Source organism: Calidris pugnax, unplaced genomic scaffold, assembly GCF_001431845.1.
Source record: "Calidris pugnax isolate Ruff unplaced genomic scaffold, ASM143184v1 scaffold24, whole genome shotgun sequence".
NCBI lineage: Eukaryota > Metazoa > Chordata > Aves > Charadriiformes > Scolopacidae > Calidris > Calidris pugnax.
This window is the reverse complement of record NW_015090922.1, coordinates 17258704-17286684: the sequence shown is the minus strand read 5'-3', so window position 1 is coordinate 17286684 and position 27981 is coordinate 17258704. Positions and strand designations below refer to the sequence as shown.

Here is a 27981-nt window from a genome sequence, read left to right as displayed (position 1 = left end):
CCATTGAGTTTAGCTGGGAACAAATCAGTTTTTTACTGAGCAGGCTAACTGCTGAACATCTTCATCCTCTACAGTTTCTCAATTTTATCAGCTACCACAGGAGCTGAATTAATTGAAATAAACTGAAATGAAACACTTTCCTTGAGTTAAAAAAAAAAAATCAAGAAGAAAGCCTTGTTGACCACCATAAGTTTATTTTTTAAACAATTTACAAATAAAAATGTTATATTTATCCAAGCAAACACATTTAATACTTTAGTCTTTAACAAGCTATACAAATGAGAACCATCACACTAGAGCTTTTGATAGCTCAAGGACCACTCAGGGTAGGCATGCATGTGTCTGTATCACATGAAGCGAGTCCAATTCCTGACACCAGGGTTCTGATCTTCTGCTTCTTCAGAGCTGGTCAGCTGCTAAATGATTTAACACAAATAGTTACTGGATCACAATACAATGAAAGAAAGCCCATTTCAAATCATGTAAGTGACCTCAATATGTCTGGTCCAGGTGTCAGGCCACAGAGCCTTACCGGTTAGTCTTCTTCTCCAAAATCCGGTCGGACAGATTTTCTCCCCTTGCTTAGTGATGTGGCATCCATACATGTGCTTATACAATACAATGAAACAGCTTAAGTGCAGATGTAATACAACAGTAATTACAAATCACAGAGACAGATAAACAAACAAACAAAAAAAATCAACTCTAATCACATTCTTGCATTTCAAACAAAGTAAACAAAACCATGCATTACAGTTTAAAGAAATTTTCAGTTTTAGCTCTTCTGCAAGTCTCCATTTTCGCAAGTTCTAAACTGCTCTTCCTGAGCTTGTCCCAGCGGCTGGGCTACTCATGGTGCTACTGACACAAACAGGGTGAGCTGGAAATCATCCAAAAATGGTCAAAGAATAAAAGCCCCCAAAATAAACAACAAAGACACACGCATTATAAACGAGAGATTCTGTTTTAATAGCAGAGTGTAGAAAAGAAATTGGCAAAAAAATTCACATGAAAAAACATTTTACACAATTAATTATGTACAGAATAAAGTATGTGTCTGGTTTCCAATGATGTAAGTTTCACTTTAGTTAAGTCCTACCACAGGATGCAAAGTACACCCAAAACCCTCAAGCGGAACAAAAAAAAAAAACAAACAAAAAACATATACATAATCCCAGCTCTGGCTCCTCAAATATTGGGACTGGCTGGGTTCACTTCAACCCACTGGGCTTTCTGCTAAGCTTTCAGCGATTCCTGAATTTGTTGTAGCTTCCAAACTACTGTCAGCAGTTTCTGTTTGCTCAGTCTTCTTGCCCTGGATGGTGCATACTCCCTTGTCTCCTGAGCCATCCTCCTTTCCACGCGTTTTTTTGAGCCCAGGAAGGAAAGTTTCCACGCACCCAGAAGCCTGACTTTCTCTGCTGCCTCCGTCGCAACTCAGCGACGGCATTTCAGCAGCGCCACCTTTGTTCTCCTCCACTTGCAGAAGGATCTCAGACACGGGAGAAATGTCCTGCATTTCTAGGACTGGCATGACCACTTCCGTAGTGTCATTATTTGAGGACTGCAATCCAGGCTGTGGCTTAGCTCTTTGAGAAATCCGTGTGCAAAATTTATCTTCCTGACTACCAGAAGTCAATGTAGCAAAATCAATAGTCTCTGTTTCATCCACTGTTTTTTCAACACCCAGCTTCCTAAGTTTACTGGACTCACACCTAATGGATGCAATAGTTTCTAGTTTTGAGACTTCTTCCGTATTCTCATTTAAAAGTCCCGCTGTAAGGATGCTGAAGCATTCATGTTTTACCTTAGTATCTCCCAAACTGAAATCAGTGCTTTTGAACTCAAGCGCTGCTTTCTTGGAGGGAGTCTCATTGTGTTTAACATCTTCTGATGTCAAAGAAACTTTCTTGTTATCCACACGAACATTTGCAGAGAGACTTTCAGTTTGCTCAGTGTTCAATCCCGAGTGAGTGGTATTCAGATGAAAGTCCTTGGCTGCTGAGGTTCTTACAACCTCATGCTTTGTTTCTGGGGGGTGGGCAGCTTCTTCTGAAAAATGCTCCCTAGGGAAATTTGCTGATAAAGCAACTACTGACTCTTGAAACACATCAGAGTGAGCTCTAGAAAAGCCTCCAGTCCCTACTTCTTTTGCATCTCTCTTGACAAAAACATTATGTAATGTGGCATCAGATCGGGTGTGTCCTAATGTTTTTTTTTCAACTTCAACTACTAATTCTACACTGGATCTCAGTTCAACAATGTTTGCGGAGCAGGCATTGACTAGCCATGCAACCTCCTGCCTTTGGGTTTGGTTATCTAATACTGCACGGCCTGTAGGTTCAGGTCGAACTTTTTCTTGAGCTTCTAATGTGTTACTTCTAGTTTCTGTGTTGGCAAGACATGTGTCTGGCTGTACCGCTATCAATTCTGAAGCATTAACTTCATTAGAACCAGTTTTTATTTCTGCTTTTGGAGTATTTGATAGATCCCAACCACTTTCAGAACAAGAACAGGTTGTGATGACCTGTTCTTCTCCATTACTACTCCTGGAAGTGCCCAATTCACCGGGATTTCTTGTAAATTCTGGAATCTTATTTTGGGTTTCTGAAATTCGTGGAGCTTTGCTAAGGACTCCTGGCTGAGATACTTCCAAAGCTACACTTTTCTGTTTTACAGCTTTTAAGGAGGCATCAATAGAATTCTGCTCTGTCATTACTGCTACCAAAGCTTTTCCTTTTGAAGTGCTTTGAGAATCACAGACCAAGTCTGGACTATCAGTTTCTGAGTGAGTTCTACAGTTATCACTTAACTTACTCTCTACCAAATGGGAATTTCCCAAATTTTTAATTTCATTCTGTGTTTCAGGTAACAAAGCTTTTGGGTGTAAGCTAAGCTCAGGGTTTACTGTTTTCACTTCCCAGTCTTTCATTTCTGCATCTTCCTCCAAAGTACCATGAACATTTGTGTTAGTAACTGCAGTTTCATTTCCATCTTCCTGTCCAACTTTCTCTTGGATCTCTGTTTTCTGTAGATCACAGAAATCCTGACTGCCGACCTGCTCTCTACCTCTTATATCCACAAGTCCAACTTCTGCAGGCAGCTGGATACCAGAAGCAGGTTTTGTTTCTGGCAATTCTGTGACTGACGCTGTCGATGGCTGACGCTGAAGTGGTTTCTTGTTCACGTCAGCCTGATTCTCACCAGGAACCCAACTCCCCTTTACTTGATTATTACAATGTGAGGAATCTTCTTTCAATTTACTCCGAACACCTGTTGAAAGACGAGTCTGAAATTTTTGACCTACATCTTTCTGAATACCATTTTCAATGTCAGTATGAAGTATTGAAGTCTCCTGAATATCATTTTTCTCCAGTTCTAAGATTCTCTCAGCTGAGTGGCCTTGGCTAACATCAGTAGCCGCATTCTGAGAATCCTCTTTGAAGGAGGATGAGCTACTATTTGTTCTAGGGTTTGGAGATAAGTCTGCAGGTTTTGTTAGGCTAGAGTTTTCTCCATTTGAAAGCAGAGAACTTGCAAGTTTGCTGTCAGCTGAACCCTTTCCACCACTACTATAGAAAATATCATACAGATCTTTCGCATTGGCTGTGGCCAAGCAAGAGTTTCGTTTCTCTACCTTTTTTGCTTGTTCACTGAAAGCAGTTGAAGGTCGTGGTGGTGGAGGGGGCCTCACGGGCATTGCCAGCATTGTCTGTTCACTTTCAGACACACCTGGAGCTACTTCATCTGCAGGGATGACAGCTGCCTGCTGGATTGCTGGTGGAGGAGGGGGTGGAGGTGGCATATCAGAAGTCTGGGAAGACTCACTTTTCTCTGCTGCTTTCAGATCCTCCTCTGTCCCTTTTAAAATCACTTCTTCTCCTCCAAAAGCTTTTGAGATGATATCTGGAGGCAGTAGAAGATCCGCATTGGTTTCTTTTACCACAGGCAGTGGTTTGGTGGTAGCTCCAGAGGATTTTATGGATAAAAACGTGTTCAAAGGTGCTGGTTTGCTAACTGTTGCAGTAGTAGACTTCCTAAAAATCATGGTGGGGACTGGTAAATTGGGTAGAATTTTTGCTGGTGTTGATGTAGAAACAACTGGTGTCCAGGGGCTAGTGTGTGGGATAACAGTTTTCCCAGAGAGCTTGATTTCAATGGGCTTGACATGGAGTTTCCCAGACTGACACTTGTTCTCCTCTTTGTTTCCCTCTGTACTCTCCTCCTTTGAAATAGCTCCTCCTGGGGTTTTATCCTCTCTCTCAGTCTTTTTCCAGCTGAATTTCCCAAAGGAAGTCTGGCCTGATGATTCCTTTTTAGATTCCTCCTTCTTTTCTTCTTTTTTCTCCTCCTTCTCTTCCTTCTTCAGCTTAAGCTTGATACCCATTTTTCGTCCAGCAGAATCTATTTTGCCTTGAGCTTCACTAGCCCCTTCTCCAAGCTCTGGGATGCTCTTTGCTTCCTCTTTTTTTATTATTTTTGGTTTCTTCTCATCCTTCTCTTCCTTCTGTTTCTCCACCAGCTTCCGTTTCAGCTCACTCTGCCGCCTGCGCTCTGTTTCCAGAACTACAGCCAATCCAGCTTGACGGTCTAGATTTCTCCTCTCTTCATAGAGTGGGTTTTCATCTATGTATTTCTGTGGAAATAAATGGCACAATTTTAGCCAATGTTTTTCCATGAACAGTAAATAAATAAATTCAACTCTGTAACAGTTTTGACTTGTTCAGTAAGAGCCATCTCAACAATAAAAGAGCAGAGAACTTCTTCCTAACAGGAAACTGAGATGCTACAAACTCCACATTCTGTAATGTGAACTGAATGGTGGCTTGGAGCAGTTCTGTCACTTTACAGAACAGTTTGAGAATCAACACTGGGACTTAAACACCAGATGCAGATGAAATGCAGACGAAAGCTGCATTTTCATCATGCAGATGAAAGATTAGTCTCTATGTAGTGGGAAGTTCTGCTTATTTGGTTCAGTAGAATGAAGATAACCAAATACATATACTCCTAGGAGTCAAATGTCATTCCTCATGAAAAGAAAACAGAACAAGTAGAAGCTAACACACGGAATGACTTGTTCCTGGTACACCAGTTACCAACCTTGTATTTCTCATTGTGTGGATGACTTTTCACATGCTGCTCTGCTGAGATTTGATCTCCAAAAAATTCATGACAGAGCTGGCAATAATATCCAGTGATGGGAATCAGAAACTCAGAGCCTGGAAAGGCCGAAGAAAAAGATCAGTGAAATAAAACTTAATAAATGCCAAGCTCTTAACAAAGCCCGATAAACATACCAAACAACAACAGCAAAACCTCCAGCAACATTCCTCTTGGAACAGTTAATGCTGCTCTCGTTATGCTTCCAGAATGGGAAACACCACTACCAAGAGCAAACGTGTAAAGTGAAGAAGCTTGATTACTATGATTCAAAAAATTATTTTAGTGCTCTCTGTTGTATTAAGGCTATCCCCTATTCAAGCAGGTTAACATTTCATATAGTCTTAATCTATTTTCCATCTTTGTGGTATAGTCTTCAATACTAAACTCCTGGTTTATAAAAAGAACACGAGTCTTTTCACTGAAGTCCTTGTGCCTACAGAACCAGCTGCAGTCATCTAACACACTGCAGATCCTCCTTTGGCAGGCGTTACAAGAAGTATGTAACAGACCAATAAACTGAGACTGATCACTGGCAGGCCTATTTAGACATTTGGATTTTAAATCTTCTATTAATTTTCAAATGACTTACAGCCCCTTCCATGAGGCTTTCTCACATTCTGTGTACTCATACTCTACCAAGTACTCATCAGTGATTTTTCAGGGACACCGCCACTAAAAACCTATTGAATGGAAGAATCTGTTGCAAGACTCTGTGAGAGTTCTGCACAAGATCTGCCCAAACACAGCAAGCTCTTGTGGTCATGTTCTAAATTCTAATATATTACCTAAAATCACTTCAGAACTACACCAAAGTCACCTGGTACTCAAAACAAAAACCTAAACTCTAAAAAAGAAGAGAAGGAACCATGCTATGTTTTCCTGCACTCTTGCTTCATGACCTTTTCCACAAGAACAACCAGGAAATGAAATAATTTACCTTTCACCTAATAATATAGTATCTATGTAAGCTGCTATAACAAGGTAAAGTTTTGAAATACTTTTCTCTGAACAACTGGAACCTGCCGGATGGCAAAAGGAGATGATACCCAAATTAAAAAAAATGAACGTACCTTTGGCAGGAACTGTTATCTTATCGATGCGTTTTATGGAGTCTTGTTTGGTCTCACTCTGGGTCTTCGAAGCCCAAGGTCTGTTGTAAGGATCCAGGGTCTATTTGCATAGTGACAGAGGTATACAGGCTCATATATTACACTAGCAAGGTAAGTGCACTTGTCTTTCCTTTTTAACATCCTTTCACAACACTGAACATTAAAATCAACGTGCAAGTATTTACAGGAACTATGTTTTCTTCTCTTTCCCCTCCCATTTTGCAATTTATAATGAGAAAATAACCTGTGAGAAGGGTAAAATGTAAATGATAGCAAAGGACAGGTAAACATATGAAACACAAATACCAAATGCTCGTTCCTGAGAGAACTGAACACAGGCCCCATTTAGACTAGTCAGAAAACACTGGTAGCTGTACAAACTGCTCAAGTCCAACATCAGTGAAAAAGAGTTTGGTAAAAAACTTCTTGGGTTCATTATTATTTCAGGTTCTCTTGTAAAATGCAGTTCTGTGATGTATGTTTTAGTACTAATATTTATAGCAATATGAAATGCACTTAGTGAAGGAAGCCTGCAACATACCTGTCTATGTTTCTTATTATGCATGTGTGTGAAAAAGTCAAACATGGTCCCGCAGATGGTATTGCAGTCTTTGCACCAGTGGTTCCCTGCATCATAATATTCATAAATATTGGCCAACTGGAAAGGATGTTTGGAGGACTGTGAAGAGGATTCTGCTGGCTTCGGGCTTCTACCTCTGGATTTTTCATTAGTAGTTTTTGATTCCTAAATTGAACAAAAGGAAACACTTCTTTAAGACAAGGCAGGACACACAAAATGCTCTAGAACTCAGAACCTGCCTCCAGCAGAAGCCACACACACACACCAAAAAAAAAAAATATATCACCTGCTTTTCAGTGCCCAGGCTAATTCCACTGTTTCAGAGAGCTGGTATTGACGACTAGGACGGTGCGTGGCCACAGTGAAGAGCTTCCAATAAGGCTCCCAGATGTAATGGCTGGATGGTTGCAGGTAATCAAGGAACCAAATGAACAAATTCCCTATAGCATGCACCCGTCCCACTTTATGCATTTCACATAAAGATCTGAATAGTTTCAATTTACCATACTAGCCAGACAGTGCCCAGAAGACCTAAAATGGCTTCCCTAGAAGCATTCAGAAGATACTGTAAAAGTAGTTTAGATAAAAGCAGAATGAAAAAGGAACTAAGAATTAGTTGACTAGAAGTGTTTAACTCAATCCGCTTTATCAGATTATTTGAGAGTTCCTGAATTCTTCAGAAGACTCGTTGCTTAGCAATAATAGAAAGATGGTGTTTTGTTAATTACCTAAGTATGTAAGGTGAAGGATCTTGTGATTTAAGCATGTGACATCTGCACTTACATTGATTTGTACAGAAAGACGCCATACAGTAATACAGAGGACACTTCAGGACATTTCAGCCAAAATTAATACTACACTAACACCACAAGAGTAGAAAACGAAATAAACCTTGAAATCCCATGAATGAGCCCAGCTAATTTAGATTATGATAGTACTAGATGTATTTTGACTTTTGAGTTACATTTTCAACGGCTGAAAGCCCATTATGTTATCATTTCTAATCTGCATGGCAATCTAGAAAGAACAGCATGTTAACTTAGCAGACCCAGGTTGGCTGCATGATTTCCAAGTTATTCACTATCGGTATTAACAAATTTACTTAAGCAGATTCAAAATTGTTAAATACCATCTGCCTTGCTTGAAATTCCTTTTGATAAACAGGGATATATTCTCTCCTATTAAGGACACCCCACAAAACATGCACTGTAAATCAAACAATGAAGAGACACCCAGGCCACTACCCCACAGATATCCATATCCCAATACAATCTCATTCTTGGTAGCAGAGTAGGAAGTGACCCAGGCAATATTTGCACATATTCTGTCTGCAAGAACATAGTAAAGCTGACATTCTCTTAAACAATGAGAAGATCAACTTATGATCCACAGGAAGTGCATGGAAGGATGTTCATGATGTCTGAGAAGTGTCATTGTTTATGTTATTTACAGACATACACCCACCCAATATATCCTATAAAAATCCTATCTTGATCAGAACTTTAAAAAGACAATGCTTCTCACATAGATAGGTGACATCCAGCCTTTAACCCCAGTTTGTGCTTAACCCCAGCTCAAAGATACCTTTGTAATTTGCTGCTATTTAGAGCCCGAAAGGGATGATTTGTCTGTTTAGTACAACAAGGCTAGCTTCACCTCTGCACCGACAATGTAACTACAACACAGACACGGGCTCACTAGCAAAGGACTACAAGGCAGCTTGCAAAGAAGCAGAAAGGCATATGGTTTTGCCTTTGGGTTGTCAGGGTCAACCAATCTCAGTGTCAAAAGGCCTCCACTGTCTTTCTTTTAATTAAAAAAACCTAAAAATCAGAATTACAAGGTGAATCTTAGAGACTATGTGCCAACAGATATCTGAAAATATTAAATACTCCCGACTAGAACTCAGATTTTTCCATGTTAAAATAAGGAACTATGAAGAGAGGACCAAGTCATTATGGGTTTGGATAAAACAAAGAAAGTTAAAATAATGAAAAATATATTCACACATGCCATATCTCAAGAAAAGAAAGCAACGTAACTTAATGCAATGTAGGATTTAACAGACATTGTTGCCTACTTTAGTTTTACAATGTGGTGACTGAGACAAATGATTTGTAAAAGTAAATGGATATTAAACTTCAGCAATATTTTGAGAAACAACAAAAACAAAACACAAACCCAAGCCCTTTAAAAAAAAAGACATCTGACAAGTTCTCTGAACCAGACCAGGATGAAGCGTAAGGAAAAGTTTACAGGATACACAGATTTGAGTGACCTCATAGGAAACATCTCTTACCCTACTAACATTTTCCTATCTGCAAAAAATATACAGTAAGGCTACACAAAAAGTATCTACCACCTCCCATCAGCTATTGCAGTTACATATTCGAATAAACATCTGAAAAGCAGGACAGTTAATCTCCTGAATACATGCATAACCTTTCAGACGTTACTATCATACTATTATATGCTACTTCCAAAGTGAAAACTACCTTCTGGGATGCGATAAGACTATTTTGGTATATCCAGCACTCAGTAGTATAGACCATGTCAGAGAGACCGTACTGACGCATACTGACATTTCTTAAGAGAGAACACAGCATGTACATAATAATCACATTAAGCTGACAAGCATGGAAATCTTCTGATTTGTTAGTATCATCACCCAGTGAGAAGACCAACATGCTCCAAACTTGCAGAGAGCTTTGCTGCTACAAACACTCTTCCTTGCCAGGTCATGCCAGAAACTTAGGGAAAAAAAGGCTGTCCTCCTGGTATGACATCGAGACCCGAACAGCTACAAACACTCATAATACTGTTCAATCCAACCACCACCTCAGCAAAACCAATATTAAAACCAGCAACTGGTACTGAACTGCACAAACCCTGAGGGAAACTATAAACACTGACACATTGACTCTCACCTGCATGCACCATCGAAACCAGCATGTGAGATGTGGTAACAAATGACATCAAATGATCCTCTAGTAAATGTTTGGGAACAACTGTCGCCCCACTGTCGACTTCTCTTAGTGGGAAAATCACTAGCATATAAGCCAGAAGACTTTACCTTGTTGGAGGAAGATGTTTTCTCCAGACCTTTTGCATTTTCTGACTTGCTGTTCTTTTCCAAGGAATCTTTGTTTTCCACAGATGGTTTCCGAGGTTTTTCAAATATGTTAATCCCAAGGATTTGCGCTACTTTGTCAAGCTCAGACTGCTTCTTGTCAGCGGCATCAGATTCTTTATGCAGCTCTGAAATCTCCTTCATAATATTCTCTTGTAGTCTGTTCACCTCAACCAACAAGGGGTCTTTGTGTCCATCCTTCTCACGACGTTTTTTCCTCAACATCTCTCCTGAGCCAATCAGGGAAGTAGAAGAGTTGGAAATGCAACAGGAAAATTGTCTTAAGATCTATACAATTATTCCAGTAACAATTAAAATACTAATATAAAATATTGCCACTATATCTTGCAACTAGGATGTTGCAAAGATGGAACTGAGTGTCAGGTACAACATCACTAAATCTGCACAATCCACCTCTAGAAAGACTGTCTTAATATACACCCCTAATAAAGGCACCATAATCCTTGAGAGAGAGAATCAATTTAATAATCAGTCTTTCCCTGTGCGATCAAACAAGAAAGTATCTGAAAGTATCATTTTCCTAACATGAGAGAAAGTAGTATTTACTTGGACCAAACAAAAGTTTTAAAAATAAAAAAGTTAGCTCTGTCTAGACAAGACTTTTCCTTCTCCAAATAAGAGTAATGAAAAACTGAAAGGCACACTGACATGTCTTCAGTTACTCCTTCTCGCTTCTTCTAAAGAAGCAATAATATGCATAAAATGTAATTCATTTAACTTATCAAGCTACTGAAGAATTTGCAGGAACAACTGTTTGCAACAGTGTAACAGCCAAATTTTGACATAATTAATTTTAATATAGTAATTAGGTCACTGCTTTCTCAAGAGTTCTGCATTGCCTGGAGTATGAAAATACTAGTTTAAAACTACAGACTATTATTATTATTTCGGTCTTCACTTCTTCTAGCAAGTACTGAGACTTATGACACATCCCAGTGGGGAAAAGAAAGCAGGAGTGGAATGCACTATACCTTGCTGTTTACGAAGCCTGTCCAATTCAGTCTTAAGATAGTAAAGCTTCTTCTGCCGTGCTTCTCGTTCATTTTTCAGCTTTTCTCTCTCTTCTATCACCTAAACAGATTGGAAAGGGACTGGATTTTCTTCTCCTTCCCAACACAAACTAATCAGTCTTGCAAGAATGACAGCAAGACCTCAGTTTGCCAGTCACAGAACATTGCTCACCATTCTCAACATAGGAGGAATGTAAATGTTGGCAGGATCCTGGAGTAGGCCCTGGAAGGAGTTCTACCAACACAGTTAGGCCACGTCTTAAATGCCACAAGGCTTTTTGGTTTTTGTTTCTTAATCACCAAAACGCTATTCTCTCATTCTGGGTTTTCTCTCAGCATAGGGGCATCGACTGGAGCATGCAAGTTTCTATACTCCAAGCCATTCCAGCAAAAAAAATGGTGGACTAATCCCAAGCCGAAGAAGTCTGCCAAGATGCACAAGTGAGCTACCAGAGGTATGTCATGGCAGGAGAAAACCACACACCTTCAGCCAACAGAGCTCTTCCAGAAGCATAAAGTTTCATTAACAACAACATTTCAACCGTGTCAGCTGAAGAAATTATTATCCCTGCAAGCAGTGAAGTTACTTATCTGCTGATGTAGCACTTTGTGTAAGTACTCCCCTTTAAGCCACTTCAAACAAAAAGCAGAGAAGTTATCTCAGACCAAAAATTTAAAGTAACTTCTTTTGAGCCTCTCTTGAATTCAGTGGTCCATCTTTCCATGGCCTGATCTGTTCTGAGGAGCATGATATAACTAAGAAGGCAAAGAGCTTCCAGTGTTTCCCATGTGCTGCTCTTCTACTAGCAGATCTACCAAGACAATGTATCATTAGCGCAGCTATAGTGTCTCTAAGGTAGATATGCATACATAGATGGAGAATTAGATATGAGTCACCAACGTGCATTTGCAGCTCAGAAAGCAAACTGTATCCTGGGCTGCACAAAAACCATGGCCTGCAGGTCAAGGGAGGTGATTCTGCACTCTACTCCATTCTCATGAGACCCCACCTGTAGTACTGCATCCAGCTCTGGGGCCCCCAGTACAAGAAAGACATGGACCTGCTGGGGCCATACAATTGATTAGAGGGCTGGAGCACCTCTCCTCTTGAAGAAAGGCTGAAAGAGTTGGGGTTGATCAGCCTGGAGAAGAGAAGGCTCCAGGTAGACCTTATTGTGGCCTTTCAATATATAAAGAAGGCTTATAAGCAAGGTGCAGAAAGGCTTTTTGTACCCAGGCCTGTAGTGACAGGACAAAAGGGAAAATAAATGAGGATAGATTTAAATTGGACATAAGGAAGAAACTTTTTACAATGAGGGTGGTGAGCTACAGTCTCACTGGTTGCGCAGAGAAACTGTGGATACCTCATCCTTGGCAGTGTTCAAGGCCAGGTTGGATAGGGCTTTGAGTAACCTGATCTAGAGAAAAATGTCCCTGCCCATGGCAGGAGACTGGAACCAGATGACCTTCAAAGGTGCCTTCCAACCCAAATAACTCTGTGGTTCTATGCCCTTATTTTAAAAGCCAAGATTGAGTGGACACTAGTTTGAACACCCGAACAGCTTTCAGGAATCTTCCAGTCCTTACACAGTTAACTAACTACAGTTTCCTATTTTAAAATATGTTCTTCCCCACTACTTTCTAATTATCATGCAAATCAAAGTAAATAGAAGAGGAACATATTAACACCCATAACCTAAACTGGTGTCAAATGGACCAAGTAAAGAACAGTTTCCCTTAATTCTTATTAAGAGATAATTAATACAAATGTAGAAGGAAAACTGTACACCACTGTGAATGATGATATCCTTTAGTATGTATTTAAGAATGTCTAATATAGGTATAACCATGGAATTATTGTACCATGTCTAATATAGGTATAACCACATCCAGATGGAGCCTTCTGTATTTTAGTTTGTGCCCACTGCCTCTTGTCCTGCCACTGGACACCACTGGAAAAAGCCCAACTCCATCTTCTTTATACCACCCCTATAGGTATTTATATATCTAGATATCTTCAGGTATTTCAATATCTAAAGCTCAGCAGAATGAAGGCATGCTGTGGCTCTATAAGATTTTGGGTAGCCCAAGAACTTCAACTTTGTGCTTGATTTCATCTGTTCAACCATAACCTAAGGGCATACAACTTTGGGGGATTTTAAACACATTTTTTAGAATTGTTATAGAATAACACAAATGCCCAGAAATCTTTAACAAAAGCAAATTTAGACTGTTTTTAAACTGGAGCAACTCAAGGGAAAAAAAAAAAAAAAGGCACACCTGAAGAGGAAAAGCTTCTACACCAGCAATCAAGCAGTCCAACATTTTGATGTATTAGAATGGATAACATACCTTCTGTTTTTGAGCTGCACGGTTTTTTTCATCCGACATCTTTTCTGTGGTGTTTTTGAGAGGGTGTGAAGACAGACGAAGGGGCACTTTGGAATGAGCAGGAGTTGTAGGGACGTGAACGAGCACAGAACCATCTCTTTTTAAATCAGGGACTTCCTTTCCCATAGAAACTGTCTCAATCACCCGGAGGTTGGGACGCGCTGGGTTTGCTGACATGGCCATAGAAAGAAGACCATGAGCTTCTGGCAATGTAGGGTTAGGCTGCTGGGCAGGGGGGTACATGGTCCAGCCAGGAGCTGCATATGCCATGTAGTGTCCATATGCATCATATCCTGGAGGAGCCATTGTGGGAGGTGGATAGTTTTGGGGCATTTGAGTGGCAGTGAACTGGGAATAGTTGGGAATCTGGTATTGGGAAACAGAAGTAGGTGTATGTGGCAAACTAGCAGGAGCTGGTGGAACGGAGGGAATGAGAGAGACAGAAGGAAGAGGCTGTTCTGGTGCACATGGAGGTATATCCTGTCCCACTGGCTTGTTCTTCATATATTCTGATTTCTGAAGGGCGGATGCGTCTTTGGACTGCTGGAAAGAGACTGGAGGTGATGCTGAGCGCTGCTGGCCTGACTCAGGAGAACGAGTGTCGCTCCGGCTGCGACGCAAGTCCCAGGGGTCCAGTCTGCGAGCATCTGAAGAGCGACGATCAGGAGAACGAGATGCCAACTTTTTGCCATGAAGGCGTTCCTGGGTACGAACAGCCAGTTTTCCAATTTCAGCAACACCAATGTCAAGTCCAATGGTTTTGAGTAAGTCATGGATCTTTGCATACTCAGCATTAGGCTCTTCTAAAGGATCCAGCTTGACAGCTGGAGCAGGAGAAGGAGGTGGACTCACTTTCTGGCTTATTATCTCATTGCCACAACTCACTGGGGGCTTCTGAACAGGGAGAGATTCACTTTTGGTGTCTTCATCCTCATCACCATAAAGAAACTTCTCTTCATCCTCAATGTCAGGAAAACTACGCCTCCTCTTCTCCTGAGCACTGACAGAATCAGCCATCATGCCCAGAATTCGGGAAAAACCACTGCCATCCTGACTGGCCCTCTCGTGAGGAAGCAGGAAGTCAGTATGGCGATCAGCAGGCTCTGACTTGGGTTCTACCTTTTCCTTGTGACTTAGGAAGCTTCCAAATTTTTCTTCAAACATGAAATTGTCTTTGGGAGCCCCAGAAAGTGGGCTCCACTCATATAAATCGTCATGCAACTCCTTGTTTGCAGACTCCACAACAGAGTCTTTGTTAAACCGTTTGAGAAAGTTCTCCACTTCAGAGGCAAAGGGAGCAGTGTCGTTGCTCTGGGGCAAAGACGAATGACTAGAAAGAAGAGGAAGATCCTTGCTGGGAGCCAGACTGCTTGAAAAGCCCTCAGGCTGAAAGAAAGAGAAGTTACTATTTACTACAGCACCTTTTGAGGGGACTATGCACCTCACAGAACAAAGGAACATGTTCATTTCTCCTGCAGTTCACAGCTGAAGAAGAGTTAGAAAAGACAATATACGGTTGAAAGAGAACACAGAAGACTACAAAACAAATTGCCTAAAGGTTCTGGAACACCATGTCCAGCAATGAACGCTTAACACTAAGAATACACAAAATCACAATTATATTCCATCCATTTTTTGCAAGCATAAGAAATGAAACTTTTAAGTTGAAACCCCATAACATAAATTTGGCTATGCTTTGAGTTTAATCAGAGACAAATAGGATTTCAACACTGTAACACAGGTAAAAACAACTGCACTGGAGTTATTCCCAGTCACTTCTTCAGATATGCATAATTAATGCCATGTTAAATAGGATTTCCAATAATAGGTATAGAATGGGATCCTCAGTATTGGAGCATCTCCTGAGATAAACATGTCACCGTCAAACCAACACTGATCAGTACAACAGACAGATCAAAAGTGATGCACTAAAACATGAGAAAGTAAAAGTTAATTTATCATTGCTTATTTTTTCATTGTTCTAATTTTAAGAGTCAATTGGAATAGCTTGGGTGCAAATTAAGTACGGTTGATCCCAGCCTACAGTCCAAAGGAAAAAAAATAAACTCAAAGGTGTTTTCAGCTAGTGCTACTGAGGATGCATTCGGTAGTTCTCTAAGTCTATAAAGAAATAAGAAAGAGGTGTTGTGACAGACAAAGCTTCTATCAATGCCATCAATGTCCTGGCTGCTTGTGAAACAAAAAGACTCTCCTTTTCTATAAAAGCTGGCCTAGATCTCAGCATCCTGGCCTGAATTTCAACAAGGACATTTTATTCTGCCTCATATTTTATATATATACAATTCCTGATTAAATGTCTTTACCATTTAAAATTTCTAATGCAATCCTAACTTGCACACACCTGCAAAGAGATACCCATTCTCTCAAAGACAGGAAAACGTAAAGATTTGGCTTTTCTATTTTGGAAAACAAACTAACATTCTGTAACATGAAGTGACTGTTTCGGAAAGTAGAAACATATAGACAGACAGAGATCAAACCTGAATAGGCGACTCTACTTCCACCTCCACTCGTTTCTTCAAAATAGATTTTTTGGGCATGGATGGGATTTCCTCAGGCCTATATGTATACCGAGGCTCAGAAGTCTGTAGTGTGGTAGTCAAGCCAGGGATCACATAACCACTGCCCGAAACATCATGATTCAAGTTTCTACTACGCTCTTCTTCTTCTCTTTTCCTCCTTGCACGGTCAAGCTCTCGAAATTCTTCATTGAGGTATGATGGGCTCGGGCTTCTACTGCGGCTGCGGCTTCGTCTGCGATAGTTTCGTGTTCCTGATGAGAAACTCTGATGCTCTCCACTCACACCATGCATCTTCTCATCCTTTTCGTACCGTGGACGCTTTATTTCTCGCCCCCTCTCATCTGGCCTTGATGGATATGAAGATTTCCTGAGTTTGTCACCATCTCTGTCAGATCCACGAGGCAGCTCTTCTCGACGACCATAATGCGGACTATAATCTGAACGGTGGAGGAAAACATCTCGGTTGCGGTAGTCTTCATCATGTCTCATGATGAAGGGACTTGAAGATTGATCTTCATGTGATGGGTATCTCTCAAGGCCTCGAGGACATGAAAGGCCTCTAGTGAATATTGGACCATCAGCCATATCATCCCTGTGTAAGAGAAGCATGGAATACTTGAGCCAGAGTAAAGTAAGTTTTACTGCTACTCAAGAGTAAGAAATGTCCAAATTAGTTTCAGAATAACTTCTACATCACTACAGAGAAACAATATGTTATGTACTCCCTGGAGAGAGGGAGACTTATTTTTAATGGTACTATACATCCTTCCTAGGAAGTCACCTGGAAACACAGTAACGTGAGCAGTTCAACTCATACTGTAGAAAGAGAGCCTTGAAAAATTGATAGGATGGATTTATTCCTGTGAAGGAGAAAGATTACAAGTTTTAAAAAAAAAACTATTACTATCATATTTCAGACCACAATCCCTTTCACCATCTTTCCCAGCAAGATGTCAAGGTCACATTTCATATGAATTATTCAAGGTATAATTCAGTCTCACACTGGCAAATGCAACCAGATCCTCTTTTTATCTGCAACTGTGGATAAGGATCACAAATTCTAGCAACATTTTCTGTTGGAATAGATCTGTAGACAGGACTGTCACTAATCACATGAACTACAATACCCAAAAAGCAGCACCATTTTTGATAAGGTATCTATGAACCAGGGGTAGTAAACATAATAGTATCATTCTTTTGTGCCAGCCTCTGCATTATTACACATAGTGGGTGCACAACACCAGAATAACTAGCTGCATCTCCTGGAGTTTCTTCTTTTGGACAGATTCCTACACATACATCTCCAATTAGGAGCACCGTTTTAACTAAGGCCTTTTTCCCCCGTCCCTAAAAGCTTTTCTGGGACTGTTCTTTAGATCAGGCAGAAACAAACCAAACCAGTTGATGTTTTTACTCACAGGAATTTCAAAAATATAGCAAAATCCTCCAAGAATGGGAATCAAATGTGCTCCTTAAGTGGAATCAGTAGGACAGAAATTGTGAATAGTAAAATGCCTTGCCTCATTGATCAAGACATCAACTTGAGATAAACTATGGATGATTGCCTGAATCCTCAAAAATCACCTCCTCCTTCCAAGAAAGCTTCCTCCATAGATCTGACAGACAAATCAAGTCATGCCAAATGACATCTTCAAAATAATTTGCAGGTAAATTATAGGCCTGGTATTTAAAGTCACCAGACTAAAGAATAACAGACATAAACAGCCAAGGTCTTTTTCTTGCATATTTTCAGTTTACACATGTGTATTTAATAACAAAACCATCAAAAAACTTCACTTTATCTCTAACCTGCATCATTGGAAAGTACTTCATGTTATTAGATGCTTTATCAGTACAACACATCTTATAAGGCTATATATGTACAGTATACAGCAGTACCTACAGTATTAGATGGTACCTTTCCAATTTCCAACAAACTACACACATCAACCCCCTCCAAAAGCATCAAAATATCTAAAAAGTAACTAGAATTAAATTCCATGTGTAAATGTTGCTGTTCACAGCCTACATAAAGGTATGCCCAACTCCAGTGTCACCTTTTCCGAGAGCCTGATAAACCTATACAAACTGCATGAACACACCTGGTGGAGTAACAGATGTATTTCACCATACAACTTCAGATTATTTTTGTGCAAATAATTTGCATGCATGCTTGCCAGGTGTCACCTACAATTAAAATGCACTGATTGCAGTGACAAAGCAGAAGGAATATTTAATTGTGCTTCGGAAAGAAAGTAACAATAAAGCTATGACACTTACAACTAGAAAGATGATCCAAATACACTCTGAACAGTTAAGATGCAGATTTAAAACCTGAAGATTAAATACAGGTGTGAGGAACAGGATTACTTGCCTTACAGAAACTGTGATTCTTTGAAATATGTTTTCTGTAAATACAGTCCAACAGTCATGTACCTTTTAACTGGTTTGGGTGCTTTTAGTCAGCAATGTCCGCTACAGGCTATTGCATTCCTGAGAGAGGATATAAAGTGGTACCACTGTGACCATCCCAGTTCCTTCACCAACACAGAATCCGTGAATTACTGGAGTTTGCAGTTTCAGGGAAGGAGAACAGACCATTGATTACATAGACATGATGCCTCAGAGAACTGCAACTAGTGTATGGTAAGTTTACTTTTTGACATACTTATTCACATATACAGAAACATAAATAAATAATGGTATTCTGCTGTTAGCCACCAACAGGACACCACCTTAACAGGCAGTCTTTGAACAGGACGTCGAACGAGCTGCTCATACTCAAGCCAACTGTCACTCTTGATATTATGCCAAAAAAATGCTATTTCAGAGCACAGATTAACACAGACCAGCTCTCTGCAGTGATGTGGTCTAATCTTTTGGATTAACCCCAGATGAAAGAATTGGTGGGATGCTCTGTGTAACTTATGCCAGCTCAGATAGTAGTCGAATGTCTTAAAAATACTGCCAGAGGGAGAGATGGAAGACAGGGAGAGGGATAAGATATATTCTTCACTTTAATAGTCTGGGATTCTGGAAGACTAAAAAATACTAATCTGTTGGAAGTATAATACTGAAGCTGCTTAGATGACCTTGAAGTCACAGGCCAGCAACACTCAGTATGCTTAGACACGTGCAGAAGGCCAGCTGCTCTAGAAACTCAGGGCAAGTTCTTACACACATTTTAGGATGGACATGCAAATGGATATACATCCTGAGAAATTCTTGTGGGGCATCCTGAAGATCCACTGCTGCATGAGAATCCAAAAGCATGCCTGATTTCCATCCTTTGGTATTTTATTTCTTTTATAGGCTAGTGAACCTTTCTACCATCCCAAGGCCCTGCAAATTACAGAGAATAATTTGTAAAAGTGATTGCTTGAAATCTCTGAGTAGTTACCAAAAATAGCTAAGAATAACTAAATTCAGAATTATTTACTCCCATTACTTCAAACCAATGATGATTCATAATAAGGAGTACTTTAAAGCCTAGTGACAGATATAAAGTCAGTGCCTCAGTACCATGGGAGCCTCTCAGCGGGGAAAAAAATACATGACAATAAAATACATTCTAAACAATGTCCTTAACCAAATACAAAGTGTCTTTTAAAAACAAGCAAAATGGCTAAACAGTGAAGAAATTTGGAAGTCAGAAGTAGTACCAAGAATGTTTAGGAAAAGCTAAGGGATGACTAGGTTGTCACACACTTAAAGCTTCTGGACAGTGGGCACCTCTCAGAAAAGTGCATCCAGCACAAACAGATTGCACAAAGAAAAAAGTAAATGTAACCACATGGAGCCCTTGCATACCTACACTAAAAATATATGGGAAGCCACTTAAAAATTGAGGTCTACACGGTCTCACTTTATCTTATTCTTATTCTGATTCATCTGTCACTTTCATACCTCTCAGGATTCTATTCTGACCATTTGTTTACATCTGTGGGTCCTGTAACAGAGATAAAGTGAAATTTCTTTGTCATTTTCACTCATATGTTAAAATAAACTTCACTGTACCTGACTGTTATGGTTTGATGAACCCATAACAATTTATTGTCATTCAGACAATTACTCTATCAGCCGATGACCTCTCCCCACCCAGGAAAGGGAATTGGGAAAAACAAGGAAACCTGAGGGTTGAAATATAAATAGAATTAAGAAAATAAGACTAAATAATTAATGTTAATAATACTAAAGAACTAGTATTGATCCCGATACCAATATAAAATATACAAGGATTATACTCAGCCAATTCTATCAGTAGGAAGCTGTGCATTCCGCGCAGTGGACAGCAAATGTCAAGACACTGTGAAAGCTATAGCTTCAGGAGGAAGGGAAAGGCTCAGGGGTCCGGCAGCCATCATAGAAGAGGAAAAACTTCCCTCAGCAAACGTACTAATTTTTATTGAATGTGATATTCATGGTATGAAATAATTCTGTTGGCCAGTGCGGGTCAAGTGCCAGGGTCTCACTCTTCGTCCCCACACCTGGCAAGGTTGAAAACATTGAGATCTTGAAACCCACATAACCATGGCTGGCTATAAAGTAAAGTTTTTCACAAATTCAGACACTAGAGTCTTCTAAAAATGCAGTTTTCCCAAGCATTAGAAGAGACCTTACTGAAAAGGAAAATTACTGAAAAATAAATTAATCCTGTGTCGCTCAAACCAGGACACTGATGTTATTTCTAACCATGCATCACAACCACAAAACAGGTTAAATATAAAACTTCACTGGAGAAGAGGAAGCAAAGAGACAGACATAACCCCTACCCCACGTGTTCTTAATTTGCCAGAGCACTGCCAGTTCTCCTACATGCCATTTCCTGCTCATTCCAACCACTGTACTCTCCCTGGCCACATGCACTCATTTCATTCAGATGACTGCAGACTGCACAGGGGATTTAAAAATCCAACGCTGGTCCCAGGAGAATTGAGGTAAAGGCATAAAAGTGACAGTACTGAAAACTCCTTTGGTCTCATTTGGTTTTCCGCACCTGCTGAAACTTAACCTTACACTTGAGAAAAACAGCAAATTTACTTATTCTGCTCACTTCTCTTTTTTTTTTCTCTCTTTTTTTTTTTTTTTTAAACAGTTGGGGATATTTGCATCAAAAATTGAAGTTGTAGTGCTTTTTTTTATGTGCTAGGTGTTTATCCTTGACTTGAAACTGCAACTGTATGCTGTGGGGCACAAACTATGCCATTTTTAACTTTGCAATTCAAGACCCAAAAAAGCATTTTATTTGCACAAAGTCTTCTGATTTTACTTCTTTTGCCAGATTATACCTGTTCTCCTACTGAAGACAAAGATTTCCAAACAGTATCTACTAATACTTATGCTTCACTGTTCACAGCAGTATTTTTAACATAAAAGACGTCTCTCCATTAACGATGTTTCTCTCCAATCTCAATCAAGGGATTCTAATACTTACTTTATCACATATGAGACTGTCAGACTATCTTCACTTCTCTTCTGCAGGGTTTTTAAAGTCAAAATAATTTTTCTTCGAGCTACTCTAGAGCTTTCTTCTGGACTATTCTCAAAAATCAGGAAAGTAGATAATTCCAGTTGACAAAGATCAGAGGAGAAATATCAGTTTAGAGTTACTATGAACACAGGCAGTGACTTTCGTTCAGGAATGCCCTGCACCACAGCTTGCTGGAGGCTGGGAGAGTATTCCAGGGAAGCATCACTACATGCCTGTCCTCTTACCCTTGTTTTCTAGGCATTCACTGGGCTAATTAGATGTTTGGTCTCACCCAGTACGGCCATTCCCACGTTCTTACTGTTTTACACCCTTGAATCCCCACCTGCGGAGGACCATACCTGTCACTCAGGTTATCAATTGGTGAGCCCAGTCTATCAGGCAGCCTCCTTCGCTCTGGTGTGCCAATGCAATACCGGTCATTACCAACAGTAATCCGCAAACTCTGTTCCAGTGAAGACTCAGAGCGGAGACTCGGTGAACGTCTCTGTAAATTGAAGAAAGAGTGCAAGCCCATCAATCAGGGAATTTTAATCTCAGCCTACAGAAAGGCAAGTGACTCTGCTCTGCTTAACATATGAGACTTGGGGTGGATGGATAAATTGAAAACTCAAACTAGAAGAACAATTGTTCTAAATACTTCCATTGTCTTTAGTTACTAAACAAAGGGGAAGGTATTGACTGCATTCATTTTTCATCCCAGATGCCAGTAACATGCTCTGTATTTACATTATCTAGAAGGGAAATTTTCAACTCAAAAATACATTTCATAAAGCACCATTTTGGAAGGTAGAAAAACAGAGAAGTCCAAAAAGTCTCAGATTTGCTGCTGTCCTCCTTTCTTTGTAGAGGAGAAGCAGCTAAACAAGCAGTGCATAAAAAACAGTGCCAGGAATTTCTTAATAAAAGTGTCTGGATTTCTGGCCCTTTCCAGCTTTAGTAACATGAACCAGAGTATAAACCAGTGTAAACAAAGATCTTCCTAGCAGTGATATTTTCAACAGTTTTCCTCACCTCATACTGCTTTCAGCAGATAAGCACAACAGAATACTAAAAACATCAGTGACTATAGAAACACCTTCTATAATAGAAGGTCATTGTCATTATTTATTATTGGTAGAGCTAAACCAGAGCTAAGTTGCATTTGAAAAAACTACAGCAGAGAAGGCCTGAGCTAACTGTATCTGCAGAGACCTTCCTTTGGACACATACCAATACAGAAAATGTCATTACTGGTAAGTTATGCTTAACTAGTTAAGCCTTACATCGTTCTAGAATATGGCAATAGAATACAGGAATGATCAAAGTAAGGGGAGTTCCGTAAGAAACAGAGGAGACTGCCTGAAGACAGAGATACTTGATTTACTTTTTTAAACCAACATGGTTTAGATTCTGCTTAACAGGAAGCAATGAACCAGCTTCAGTTCTGCCAAATCGGTCAAGCATTGCATATTGCTTTCACTGCTGAAAACTGCAGTAGCAAGCAGCAGGTGCACTACTTTGTCTGCATCCACCCTGAGAAGACACAGCAGAATCAGCTCAATTCTCCAAGAGACCAAAAGAAGAACAGTACATAATCTCCAACAAGAAAGCGAAATAATTCCCTCACAAATTTGCCTGAACAAAATTAGTTGTGATTTTGGCCAAATTTACTAAAACCAGACTGACAGATGGCTCTTTCCCCTCCCCCCCAAAAAAGAGAGGAGAGGAAGAGATAAAGAGATTTACAAGTTTAGAATGAACTAAACTACTTTAATGAAGAACTAATATTAAAAACAAAAAGAAGAAAATAATGAAATAGATACAATATATACAAAACCGTATCAAGCTCCCAGGATGACAGTCACGTCACTGGCAGGCACTGGGGAAGCCCCAGGCTGGACTCAGTGATGGATGGGAACTGGGTTCCAGCTCTGGAGTCTGGAACACACAGATGGGGATCAAAGGCAGATGAGCAGACAGAGTCCTCTTCGGACATCGGCCATTGAAGAAAGAGAGTTGATCCTTTGATCCCTCAGCTTTTATATTGAGCATGGGGTAGATGGGATGGGATACCCCAGTTGGTCAGGTTTGGGTCGCCTGTCCTGTTCACTCCTCTCCACAGACGTGACCCCTCTACACTTTTTCCATTTCTGACCCTCTAACAGGGCAAATAACGAAACTGGCTGACCTTGGTTGTTATTGCAATGTGTATAAGCAAGGGCCTCTCTGCATACCATTCCTTGGCATGTAGCACAAACACTGGTCTTATCATTCTGAGAATGAGCAGTTTTCTCCACAATATGCTGTTAATTTCAGGGAGTTAGAAGAGGCCTAGCTAAAATGTAAAATTACAGAACAAAAAACTGGTTCTGTTTTACTTCAAACCGGGACAACACGCAGTATAAATCTGCACTAGAATCCATTGTGCGCATAACTTCATCCTCAGGTAACATATTAGTGATTTCTGTTTTGCTCCCTTAAGCTGAATCCCAGCATTTATTAGAACACATTTTAATTACTTTCTAAATCTAACTGTGCTGTACAGCACAACACAATCCTGCACAGCCTGACTGAGATACAACATATATATACAAGGTCTGTTTCTCATACAAACACAGTCTGAAGGCTCACATGTGCCCAGTATAACACTGAATTTTGAGGGCTGCCTCAAGAAGCGATTATCTTGAACGGCATCTTCTTACCATTAAGACTGTTAGCAAGTTGGGCACAGACATGACAACCAGCTCCAGGAACTGGAGACAGAGAAGTGATGATTCCATTTCAAAACAAACTTCTGGGCAAATGAAAGAAACAGTTTATGTTTAGAAAGTTTGGGATGTTAGGATTGCCTATGACTGCCATATGGATCGCCCAGAAGCAGCAGTTACAGTGGTACATATTTGAACTTCTCAAATTTATTTTTTTTTTCAGTTTGAGAAATTCCGGTTTTAACAGCTTTTTCATTTGGAGCACTGAACACCACTACTAGTCATTCCTACCTATGCACTGCGCTGCATTTTCCTCCCTTTGTGTTCTGATGCCTAAGCCAGTTACCATTGTCATATTATTGCACAGGCTGCACACCAGCTCTTCATGTCTTCTTTCTCTGTTGACCCAACATAGTCTATTCCTCTAATTTCAGCCAATTTTCTTATGAGAAAGCAAAGAAGCTGACAGAAACTATAAAAAGAACAAGCACGCAGGTCAGCAGGGACAAATAAAAGCAGCATGTGTCAGCCTTACAAGAACAAATGAAGTCCGCCAAAATTGCTTACTGTACAGCTCTGACCTTCCTCTCCTCCATTACATTTTTCAATATTCGCCCCAAATCTTTGCTATTACTCCATGCTCTTCCAATTCCCACAAAGTTTTCCCCACCTACTAAGAAACTAACACTATCCATTCTTGTAGTGCCCAACGTACAGCTCCACTGGCAGTTAGCATCCCAGCTATGCAGCAGAAAATGGGAAACGATGCTGATAATCTGGGAATGCATGGCACTCCATCTCAAAAAAAAACAAAAACAAAACAACTCCCAGAATCAAGAAAAGGGAATAAGAAATCTCTAAGGCTGTTCCTTTGATACTCCAATTCATATGAAGGGTAGGGACAATACCTTAGAGCTTGTACTCAAAACTTTTCTGCATTTCAACTCCGTAGCCTTACCCCATCAGTGTCTTCATTGCACATCCTACATCTTTCACCCTTATGCATCTACTCCCACTTTCAAGTCCTCCTTCATTGTTGCAGCTTAAATTCTTCTTCCTCAGTCTTCTGTCTGAATTTATATCCTTTCAGTGACAGCTCTAAAATGCCACTTACTAACACATTTGTGTAAAGCCAAATAAAGTCAAATAAATCTGAAAACTCCATTAAAAGTTTACTCAGTCATTCTGACTCAATGTATCTACTGGCTGCTTCGTTCTGATCACACTTGGTTCCACTGTTTGGAAAACATCAGCATAACTCCAACTTTTATCTTTCTCTAATTAATGCTAATTTTGTAACCAGTACTTCTAAGAAATAAAATCAACTTGTATATGTACTTTATGCTTTATAACATAACATAACAAGAAGAAGTAGAGTTGCTCAAACACCTTTTGGTTGACAAAAAATTCCATGGAAAAAATGTGCACAATATACACTCTAAGAATTACTGATGTTGGGCTTTAGCATGTACAAGAGATGGGACAGGTTAAAGACCTGTATTAAATTGTCTCAAGATCCCTCTTACTGTGAGAGCTGCTTCCTAGAGAAATTTTTTCCTTAAATGCAGTAATATTCTTCTAAATGAACAAAATCATTTGGCTCAGCAGTTCAGCACTAGCTAACTTGCTAAAGCCTAATTTCTAGGACTAATAATTCTTCAATCCTTCTTCTCTGGAATTAGAATAGGCAAGAAAAACATGAAGAATCTGCAGCAATTTGCTGAGATGGCTACTGTAACTTGAGCCAGATGGGTGCAAAATAACACTGGAAGAATAGCATTTGTCAAAAATGTTTGTGTAAAGTGGGAGGGTTTGGTGGCTTTTTTTTTTTCCCCCTAAAGGGGAGTGGAAGGCTTCCAATCAAAAACTCCTAGGTCAAATTTCTCCAAGTCTGAACCACTAACACATTCATCATTAAAAGTTCTGTTGCAGACGGCACAGGTTCACAGTCTGTCATGGATACAGTAAAACTGTAGGCTGAGTGATGGTAAAGCCAGTTTAAGAAAGTTCTGCTCTTCTATCCCAGTTTGTCATCCCCTCAGTTGTGACCATGCAACTGTCCATGGAGCCATAACACAAACTGACATGAATCAGGTTGAAGAATATTTCCTTAAAAAAAATTTCTTCTTTTCAGCCTAGGTCTTACTCTAGCAATGTAATTTGGAGGGCTACCCCACAGATAACATAGGATTGCGATAACGGGTAAAATACAGCCTAAAAACAAATGGCCAGAGGCAAGCTTCTCAGCCTGGCTTGGCTTAACTGTCAAATACAACATTATCTTCCCATACCTTCGGGACAGCTCACCTTTAAATAACAAATAGCACCAATAGCTGAATTTTAACTCCACTACAATCACTTGTGATCTCTTCTATGGCTACAGCTCCAAAGAAATCCAATAAGAACCTGTACTGCCATCAAGAAAGGGCAATCCCCATTCTCTCTTGGGGTCCCACCATGCAAGGAATCATAGCAGACAATGTATTTTTCCTGGATTGACTTTCAGCCACAACGTTTCCTCAAATCAGCTCACCCTGTAACTTCACAATTTTAAGTGTGAGCACAAGGGAAGAGGCAGAATACACTCCAGAGCAAGAGGAAAAAGTGAGCACACCACTCTTTTTATTTGTACACATGCTGGATTGATTGACCATGGAACCATACCCTAAACTATCCCAGTATGAGAATCTCTTCTTTCAGCGCAATACAAACGCACAGTGAACCTATTACACATCACAAATAACAGTTATCAGAAAAGACGGTCATTGCACCAAGGAGTAACAGGAGAAAACCCCAGTGAGCGAATGATAGTGGCTCAAAAAAAAAAAAGTTCGGCTGGTTTAGTACGAAGGTGTCTGCATCAAAGATGATACCACTTCAGATGCCAAAGCAGAGTTTCACGTGCCCAAATCAGCTTTTGTCAAGACTGAGCGAGAAGAATGGAACACCTTGTGCATAGCTCCCAACTATAAAGCACTGCCTATCAAAGAATACCTCCCAAAGATATAAATCTGTAACACAGACTCCTTTGTATGCACATGACAGCAGGAGAACTAAGACAAAGTACTCATTCAACATCCTACTAAAAAAATTATCTTCCCATAAAGTAAATGATATTTATTCAATGACAGAAACCAGCGTTAAATGGAGGAAAGCAACTTGTTACATCCTTTGCCTTAGCAAAAGATAGCATCATCTTTGAGCCTTATCTAAAATGGCTCTAGCTGATAAGCGAGAAATAAAAATGTAACGGAAAATTAGGGAAAAACATTAGTTTAAATGGAAATCGATGATTTTTTTAAATCCCGTCCCCTCTCCCCCCCCAGTTTGGCTGTCTAAGGAACAGGGGAGAAATCGCCCTTCTCCCTCCACACAGGGAGAGCCCGCGGCCGGTGCAAGGACCCCGCCGCGCCAAGTTCGGGGCTCTCACCCCGCTGACCCCCCGCTCCCGCCCTTCCACCGACGGACCCCAGCGCATAGCCGGGGGGCCGGGGTACCGCGGAGCGGGGGCCGGTGCCGGGAGAGACACCCCCCGCCAAGTCGCGGGGGACGGCAGGGCCGCCATCGCCGGGGACCCCCCGCGGCCTGACAGCCTCCGAGGGAGGGGGCAAACCCCGCACCAAGACACCCCTCAGCGCACGGCAGTAGTTACCCGGCTGCTGCTGCCGTCTCCGTGCTCGTTCCCTCGGCGTCCCCGGGTCCCCCCGGGCACCGGTCCTCCCGGCGGCGATGGCAACCTCCTGCTGCGGTGCGGCGACGGCGATCGGCGGGAAGCGCCGCGGTGGCCCGACGGGGAGCGGTGGCGGCGCGGCGGGGGACGGGGCGAAGCGGAGCGCGGCGGCGAGGCGGCAGC

At 40.7% G+C, this 27981-nt stretch overlaps 1 protein-coding gene across 3 annotated transcripts; it reads right to left on the bottom strand.

Annotated features, from left to right (window-relative positions):
* Positions 1-174: 174 nt before the first annotated feature.
* Positions 175-27937, bottom strand: ZNF318 (zinc finger protein 318). 3 transcript variants are annotated; one of them, XR_001412990.1, is made up of 10 exons: positions 21780-21909; positions 15909-16542; positions 13369-14793; positions 10978-11077; positions 9929-10215; positions 6817-7020; positions 6237-6336; positions 5104-5222; positions 533-4636; positions 175-416 (listed from the first exon to the last, which is right to left on the bottom strand). XR_001412990.1 is itself a non-coding variant. In XM_014950674.1 (10 exons), exons 3-10 carry the CDS (start codon positions 16533-16535, stop codon positions 1217-1219), a joined length of 6282 nt encoding a protein of 2093 aa, XP_014806160.1. In that variant the 5' UTR covers positions 16536-16542; positions 21780-21925; positions 27781-27937; the 3' UTR covers positions 175-1216. The 3 variants fall into 3 exon arrangements, 2 of the variants coding, with proteins under 2 accessions (XP_014806160.1, XP_014806159.1); XM_014950674.1 differs by adding an exon at positions 27781-27937 and having other exon boundaries at positions 175-4636; positions 21780-21925; XM_014950673.1 differs by lacking the exon at positions 21780-21909 and adding an exon at positions 18387-18407 and having other exon boundaries at positions 175-4636.
* Between the last annotated feature and the right edge of the window lie 44 nt (positions 27938-27981).

What these genes read in the sequence shown, in the direction of transcription:
- ZNF318 (XM_014950674.1), bottom strand. Translation starts at nt 16,535, where the DNA reads ATGGCTGATGGTCCAATATTCACTAGAGGCCTTTCATGTCCTCGAGGC. An exon ending in GTGCAGCTCAAAAACAGAAG is followed by an intron (nt 11,078 to 13,368) that starts GTATGTTATCCA and finishes CAATCTGTTTAG; the next exon opens with GTGATAGAAGAGAGAGAAAA. An exon ending in CACACAATGAGAAATACAAG is followed by an intron (nt 4,637 to 5,103) that starts GTTGGTAACTGG and finishes TTATTTCCACAG; the next exon opens with AAATACATAGATGAAAACCC.